This window comes from Mastomys coucha, unplaced genomic scaffold (assembly GCF_008632895.1).
Source record: "Mastomys coucha isolate ucsf_1 unplaced genomic scaffold, UCSF_Mcou_1 pScaffold22, whole genome shotgun sequence".
NCBI lineage: Eukaryota > Metazoa > Chordata > Mammalia > Rodentia > Muridae > Mastomys > Mastomys coucha.
Window position 1 is genome coordinate 140123496 of NW_022196905.1, and position 8765 is coordinate 140132260.

The window sequence follows — 8765 nt, forward strand, 5'->3', positions numbered from 1 at the left end:
TCTATTAGCAATGGGATATAATCTCAGGGTTTCATTCATCACCATATCCAGGTATTCCATCTCCATCATGATATCATAAGTGGGAGGTGCCTGGGAAGAAAGAAAAGACTTGTGTTATGATTTTAGATTATCTTTCAACTGTATCTAGTGTTGAATTGTCAGCATCCCTTAAGTCAAGCACAGCAGTTCAAAGGACTTAGTACTTACAATTCATTCTAATGCATTTTAAATTATTTTAATTCATATATGTAGGTGTTTTGATTGTATATGTTTACATAAACACCACATGAGTACAGTGCCAACAGAAGCATCAGATATGTAACTAGAGTTAGAGTAGTTGAGAGCTGCCATTTTCATGCTGGGACTCGAATATGAATGGATCCTATGGAAGAGCAGCAAATGTTCTTGACCATTGTGACATCTCTCAAGCTCCTTACAAAGTGGAATAACTAAGTCTTTGCACCTGGAATATGCTCAATTAGTGAAGTTTCTCCTATGCAAGCTTGAGCATGATAGTTCAGATACAAATCATTATAAAGCCTGACACTGTGGCACCAATCTATAATCCCAGCAGTAAGTAGAATGACACAGGGTATGCCTGGTTCACATTGGCTTGACAACCTAAACTAATTGATGAGCACTACATTTGGTAAGAAAGCCTGTATCATAAAATATGGTGGAGAGTGATTTAGAAGTGTATATAATGAAGGGCTATGAGCTATACACACACATATGCACACACACACACACACACACACACACAGAGGGAGGGGAGTTTGACTTATGATTTGGACACCAAGGCTCACACCTTCGCTTCTTCTCATATAACTATAAATAGGTGGGCTGAATCATCACACAGAGCTGAGTCAACCCATGCAATTAATCAAGGCCAAGGCTAGCCACTCTCAGTACACAGCTGGGACAACACAGAAGAACTAGCAGTATAATTTAACCATGTAGGGAGTTGTATGATAAGTTCATATCTTTAACATCACACAGGTTGTGTGCATGTTGCATTGTACTCTTGCAGTCCTAGATAACAGATACACTATGCCCAGCTCAGTGTGACAACAACCTTCTGGTGCCACGAGAGGATTATTGTCCATTTCTCTTTCTGTGTCCCCTTTATGATAATTTCTAAATGATGCTGGGGAAAAAACCAGTGCTTGTGTTCTTGTTACAAATTATCAAGGGCTGCTGAGACATCTCAGAGAGCAAAGTCACATGCCACTGATCGTACTGACCTGATTTGGACCCTGAAATCTCATGCAGTAGAAAGAAAGAACAAATTCCTTCAGGTTGTCCTTTGACCTTCACACTTATGCTGCAGCACACATACCAATATCCATATATACACTCATAAGCATATATAAGTACATACATATGTACATACATACATACATGCATGCATACATACATAACAAATATATAAAGAAAAAATCACCAGAATTGGAAGGATGGCTCAGTGGTGTGAATGCTTACTCACTCATTCACACACAAATTCACACCCAGAAAAAAATACATGCACAAGTCACACACACAACATATACACACTAACCCTCACTCACACACAGAGACTCTCTTTATGGCTCTCTCTCTTTCTCACACAATCACACACAGACACACACTCTCACACATATACACACACACTATATATATATGTATATATATCCCTCTCTCTGTCTCTTTCTCACACTCTCTATTCCTTTTTGTTTCTCTGTGTGTCTCTCTGACTCTCTCAGTCTTGCTATCTCTGTGTCTTTCTCTCTTTAACACACACACACACACACACAGCATTGCAGGTGACAAGAATGTTTCTTTGTTGAGGATTCTCCTTGTCCCTCCTACAGCATCCTCTCACCTTATTAGGCAGAGCCTCATCGATCTCCTCCTGTAATTTCTTCTGGATATCAGGGTGAGTGGCCAAGGAATACAGGGCAAAGGAAAGTGTGCTGCTGGTGGCTTCATACCCAGCAAAAATAAAGATAACTGCCTGGGCTGTGATCTCAGCATCAGAAAGGGCTGGAAGTAAGAAAGCATTTCAGGTAACTCATGTCAGGATGGTAAATCACAGAGGAGATGAGAAAATCAAAAGTCATGTCATGATGGACAATCACAGAGGAGATGAGGAGAAAATCATATGAGCTCCCATTTTCCTAGACAGACTGTGGAGATGCTGTTCAGTTAGTCTGAGACTGTTATCACCATGACAGCAACATGACAGATGAAGAGAAGGAGAAGAACACTTCAGGCAGGTAGTCCCAGTCTTTTTGTTGTTCTATACACTCCCCAGTGGGCAGCTTCAATACATGAACTTTCTTGTTTGTAAATTTAATTTTTATTTATGAGTATTTCTGTTTGTGTATATCTGTGTGGAGGAGTGACATATGTGTGTGGGGGTACCCATGGAGGTCAGAAACCCCTGGATAAGCAGTTATAGAGGGTCCCTGATATAGATTAAGATTTTTTTAAACATTATTTATTCATGTGTTTTTGTCTAGGTGCCCATGAATGCCAGAAGATGGCACTGAAGTCCACAGAGCTAGAATTACAGGTAATTGTACATCTTCTACCGTGAATGCTGTGATTTTCTTGTTCATAATTCTTTTTCTTCCAATTACTGTAAGTATTTGCTACTGAACTGAAACTGGACTATAAATCCATAATTGCTGCCTATTAGTATTAAGTTTTAAAATTAACATTTATTTTAGCAAACAAAATTAAACAGAAGGGCTGAGATATGCAGTCAGTAGATGGGAGTATTTCCCTAGTATTCATGAAGCCCTGGATTCAATCTCCAGCACTTTGTGAATCAAGCATGGTATGTCTGTATTCTTCCATACACTGGAAGATTGACTGGAGAGAAGACAGCCAGTGATGGACGAATTCTGCTTCTCAGCAGCAGGAGGAATCAACTCCTCAAGAACTGAACACTGACAGCTTCCTAGAAGCTCTTTTTATTGTTACACAAGAGGCAAGTTTAGCAAGTCAATTTCCAAATACCCCAAACCTCTCATCTGATAGAGGGCTTGTCTTGAAAGAGCCATCTCCTAATCAGTTCTCAGCCATAGGAGACTGCCTGGTTTGCCAGGCATGCCTCCAAACTAAGTTAAGTACAGGCTCTTGGAATATTTCCAAAGAACACCATAAAATCTCAGATAACAATCACTGACAGAAGACTACTTCAAAGCTGAAGTGCCATCACTCCAGATCTGTGCCAGATACAACTGTTCTGCTAAAACTCTGCTGCAAATTAGCACATGTCTGTAGTCTCAGGAGTTAAAGGTCATTCTCAAGTACATTGTGAATGTGGGTCAGCCTGGGATACATAGAGGCCTGTAGCAAAAAGAGGAGAAGGAGTAGAACTTGAAATTAGCTGGTCACATGTAAGGGTTTCAAGTGGGCAAACAGGATAGGACTCAAAACACAAAGTACAAGACCGCTTTAAACAGTAAATGTGGGGACCCAAAAGATCATACTGCTACATATAAACAAGTGAATGTATGGGAAATAATCAAATAGGTAAGAATGGAAGACTCCCTTTCCATTCTGGAACTGGAATGCCATCAGTTTGGAGCTGTGATAGTAATAATGATTTTAAATTAACAAATAAACAGAGATTGGAGCTTAGAGAGATGGCACAAAGAGCGAGTGTTCCACAAGTATGAGGACCTGAGTTTGAATCCTCATTCCCCATGTAAAAAGCCAGGTAGAGCATCACACACCTATAACCACATCTGTAGCTTATTGTGACCTGTTGGCAGCCAACTTAGCTCCAGGTTTAATAAAAGCCCTTGTCTCAAGGAAATGTGGCAGAGAGGGATTGAGTAACACATTGGGTGCCTTTATCTGTTCTCTGTACACACACCTAGAAGTGTGCACATATGCACATACTCCTGTTCATGCATGTACTGGACAAAGAAGATAAAAACTATAAGTGACTTTTTATGGTGTTTTAAGAAAGAGTTTCTCTGTACAGCCCTCCCTGTCCTGGAATCTATGATGTTGCCAAGGCTGGCTTGGAACTCACAGAAATCCAGCCACCTCTGCCTCCAAAGGACAAGGATTAAAGGCATGCTCCACCACTGCACAGATATGAGTGATTTTTAAGTACATAAAAGAATGAAGAGGACCAGTGCATTTGTACAAGAAGACTTTCCTCAGAAGCTACTTACTCATCACACAAGGAAAGGTCTATATTTACCATGGATTAGGCTGGAGAACCCATGCCTAACAGGGGCTCCCAAAGAGCTTCAGCACCACTTAGGTACATGCCCCTGATTGGATGTTTAGACACAGATGTCTAGGAAGAACTCTGAGACAGAGTGCTGGGAAAGACATAAACAGCACCTATGCTCACCCAGGTAACAAACAGACCACTCGAGAGGTGCACCGTGGCCACTCTTCATGTTAGGAGCAAACTTTTGCCCATGTGCATCCAGAAAATTCTATGTTGATAATAGCTTTGTCTGTCTTTCAGCAACTCAACAGTTGTATCCCTCTACCTAGCAAAGCCTCTTCATATATTCTGAGCAATCCACCCACTCCCTGAAATCTTCCTTCTCCATAGACCAGGAAGGGCTTGCTTACCTTTATGAGACTCTTTGTCTTTGGAATTATTATGAGCGTTTATCATCAGATGAAGAAAATCCACTCGATGCTGGAAGCAGAAAGAGAAGTTGCAAAAATGGAAGGTCAATAGTGAGGTCAGACGTCAGAGCTGGATCAGGAGTGCAGACAATAATTCTATCCTTTCTAAGAATGCAGTTCCCTTAAATTCACAACTGTTATGAATGCTTGACTCATCATGGAACAAAAGCAGGAGTGGATAAACTAGGAAGAATCTAGTTTCCACAAGATTCATCAACCACGTTTACAATAAATTACAGTAGATACAATTTTAAACAATCACTTTTATTCTTTGAAAATATTTTTGAAGGAGATGAAAATAATATACCCCCCTTTAATCACTTTTATTCATTATTGGAGTTTTTTATACGTACACAGTCACATATGGTCATTGCCACCCCACTGTTTCCTCCATCCAATTCCGTCTATATTATCTGAAACATTTCCTCCTCCACACTCCATGCTCTCTTCTTAATCATTCACTTGGTCCAACTAGTGATGCTCATGTGTGCATGGCCTTCCACTGCCCCATGGGAAACCTACCTGTGTCCATACCCTTCCTCCACAGTTATCAACTGCCAATTGTTCCTTAGCAAAGAGCATTGCTGGAGAGATTCTCTCTCATGTATGCTGGAGTTCTGACAGTCTTTACCTTGTTCAGGTCTTGTGCCATGTCAATTATTTTCAGTCCTAATGCAGGATGTACTAGTTTTAATCCCTATTTCTAAGGATTAATTCCTGGTTTATTCTTAGTCAACTTCTCAAAACTCTAACTTCTCCTCCCTGAGAAAATATTAGTGTATTTTCTCTCTCTCTCTCTCTCTAAATCTAGCCTTTTCTATCTTCAATTATCACAAAGCTCACATGTTCACAGCCCAATATGTTATCAAACTGTGAACCTCTCATCACATCACCACCTTTTACCTTCTGCTTAGAATCCAGGCGGTTTTCCTTCATTTTGCCCACAAATTTTTTAAAAAATGCTATTGAATCCTTTGGGAACATGGAAATATTTAACATCTCGTATACTGGTGTAAGGAATGGAAAGAGAACTGGAAAAGAAAAAAGATAAGTTTTAATTGACATGGAAAATTCATTTAAAGAAATCATAAAGCAGTCTCTAGGATAAGTCACCAGTGTCTCAACCAGAAGCCATTCTCTCTGTGACCTTGCCAACACTGGGTCAGCACCATATGTCTCCTTTTTACTTTGAAGTAGCCAAAGCTGCAACCTGACTCTTACATTTAATTCTGATCCTGGAGTTCATTTGGATTCAGAAAGAAAATTCAGGAGCCATTAAGATGGCTCAACAGCTACAGGTTTCTGCAGACAAGCCTAGCAACCTGAGTTTGATCCTGAATCCCATTCTGTGGAAGGAAAGAACCAACTGCTGTAAACTGTCCTCTGCTCTCTACATGCTACACAGTCACCAAGACATGCACATGTACATGCACACACATATGAACAGCCAAGGCTACACAGAGAACCCTGTCTCAAAAAAGGAAAAAAAACCCAAGTTCAAAGACAGGTGACCAAAAAGCAGGAAAAATTAAAAATCACACATTCTGCCTCATTTCCAAATTCTGGTCTATATGAATAAATATGGAAACAGGTCTAAGTGTAGATATCATACAATGCTTAAAAGGAGACACAGTATATTAGGTGACAAGGATGAAATGTAGGCATAGGAACACATGCATTGTGTATGGAAATACAATTGACACTGAAAGTATTAAAACCGTAAATGACACACCATGATTAATTGTACCCAGAATATATATATCTATATATATTCAGTTGGCACTCGCAGAATAGCCAGCTTTGATTTCCAGCTTCCACATGGTTGCTCTCAACCATCTGTAACTGCAATACAAGGAGATTCAAGACCCAATTATGGCCTCTTTAGGCACTCCATGCATGAAGATAAAACACCCATACACAGAAAATAAAAATAAATAAATCTTATAAAATGATAAAGCAATTTAGCAATGTAAGAGAAGATCTAGCCAGGAAGTGGTGGTGCATGCCTTTAATCCCTGCACTCCAGAGGCAGGGGCAGGTTGAGTTAGGTGATTTCAAGACAAGGCTAGTCTACAGAGTGAGTTCTGGGATACACAAAGATAGACGGGAAAAACCCTGGCCCTAAGAGTTAAGAGAGAGGGAGAGAGAGAGACAGAGACAGAGACAGAGAGAGACAGAGACAGAGACAGACAAAGATAGACAAAGAAAGAAAGGAAGAAGATCTAAAATTATCATACATTAAAACATCTAAGTTCTGCATTTATGACAGATAGTTATATGTACAGTAGCCACAGCTACTAGAAACAATGTATGATCAGTTGTTTAATATGTTAAAAATTCAGTTACATCTTAACTCTGCAAGGCTGATTCTGAATATAACCCCTAAAACATAAAACTAAATATTTAAACATAATCTTGTATATGAAGGTTCATAGTAGTGAAATTCCTGGCAAACATATGAGGCTAATGTCAATATTCATCAACACACAGAGAGTATAATTTTCTTATAGACACAGGATGTAGTGATACTTGATTCATTTAATATGTGCTGAATGAAAGAGGCCTGTCACAGAGACCAAATAATCTATGATCCCATTGTCCTGAAATACCCAGAATACTCAGATACAGAGGAAATGAATTGGTGGGTTTTAGGTCAAGATTGCTTGAAAGTTACAACATGGCTAGAAGAAAATTCTCTGTGATTGACATTGGTAATGAGCCAGGTGGGCCTTCAGTCAATGCTGATCCCTAAGAAATCAAAGTACTAAGAATAAGGGGCTGTTAAGTGTTGAGCTCTAAATGGAGCAGTTATATCAGCATCCATACCCATCAAAGCTCAAGAAACATCATTAAAGAGGGTGTGGAACTAAAGTCAGAGGCAGAAATGAGGAATGTGAAATGCCATATCATGGATATGTGTTACCTTCTCCCTTCACTTCAGTCATTGGACTTCTGGTAGCCTCTGTCTGGTAGCTAAGACAGATGCTCTCTGTTGACTGTTTGTCTTTGAAGAAGCCACCTGAGCATGCCTACCACCTGAGTATGATAGCCAGCCGCCTGAAGATCTTCTGAACCTGGGGACTTTGGCACCTGAACTTTCTTTGTAACGTAATCTAGAGACTTGTTTTCAGTTTCTCCTGTGACTATAAAAACCCTGGTTTATTCTCAGTAAAGTGGAGCCTTGATTGGGATGCAACTTGGCTTCATGTTTTCTCTTTGCATTTCAAACCCTTTATTTCAGGTCCTTTATTCCCTCCTGGCAGAGGAGAACCCCATTTGTAAAACTGCAGGCAGTTTCAGATATGGCATGGCCCTCTCCTGAACTGACCACCTGCATCACATCAAGCCAATAATATTGGTCAACATCCCAGCAGGCAGTACTGAATGGACACAACTGGCTACCAAAGCAGAAAAATATGGACAAGAAATTAGGAGTAAGATGTGTTGGGATATTTAAGTGATGTCAAAAGTAAGAGTTAGGGGTGGGTGTAATCATGACAGATGGTATGACTGCATGATGTTGTAACCATGGAGAGTTCTGGAATTATAGTTCCAAATTTGTATTTATAAAAATTAGTATTTATAAAAAATGAAAGAACTATAAAATAAAGCCAAGGCTCAGGGCTGCACACTGTAATTGCAGCCCTTAGGAGGCAGAGGTAGAGGGATTAGTGTAAGATCAAGGCCAACTTGGAATAAACAACAATTTCTAGCCCAGCTAGAGTCACATGGTAAGACCCTGTCTCAAAGAAAAATTAAGTTCAAAAACAGAAGTAATTGGGCCACATATTTTCAAAATACTGAACTGTGCCTCTAGGGGATGAATTATATGTCAGGTGAACTACACACCACTAGATTCAATCATTTGGGGGAAGTGAGGAAGAGAAAGGCAGAAATGATAAACATGGCCACAGACAACAGCAATGATCAAAAGCCAGAAATGTCCACTCACCTACTGACAAGAACATTGGATCAAAAACATCAAATCTTATGAGCCTCTTGGCTTTCTCCACAAAAGGATCCTTCGGGTTGTTGAGGGAATCGACGCTCACTCCAAATGATGTGCTGGTGATCACATCCATGCTGTAAGCACCTAACACACTGAGGAGAGAGAG

At 40.0% G+C, this 8765-nt stretch overlaps 1 protein-coding gene across 1 annotated transcript in view; it reads right to left on the bottom strand.

Annotated features, from left to right (window-relative positions):
• Nucleotides 1-6: 6 nt before the first annotated feature.
• Nucleotides 7-8765, bottom strand: part of LOC116104706 (cytochrome P450 3A11-like) — a gene marked incomplete at its 3' end in the record, with an annotated part of 18381 nt that continues 9622 nt past the window's right edge. The window contains exons 6-10 of the mRNA XM_031391196.1: nucleotides 8603-8759; nucleotides 5554-5681; nucleotides 4591-4660; nucleotides 1862-2022; nucleotides 7-90 (exon numbers count right to left, since the gene is read on the bottom strand). Of these exons, the coding sequence (XP_031247056.1) occupies nucleotides 7-90; nucleotides 1862-2022; nucleotides 4591-4660; nucleotides 5554-5681; nucleotides 8603-8759 (600 nt within the window). The remainder of the gene's footprint in view (nucleotides 91-1861; nucleotides 2023-4590; nucleotides 4661-5553; nucleotides 5682-8602; nucleotides 8760-8765) is intronic.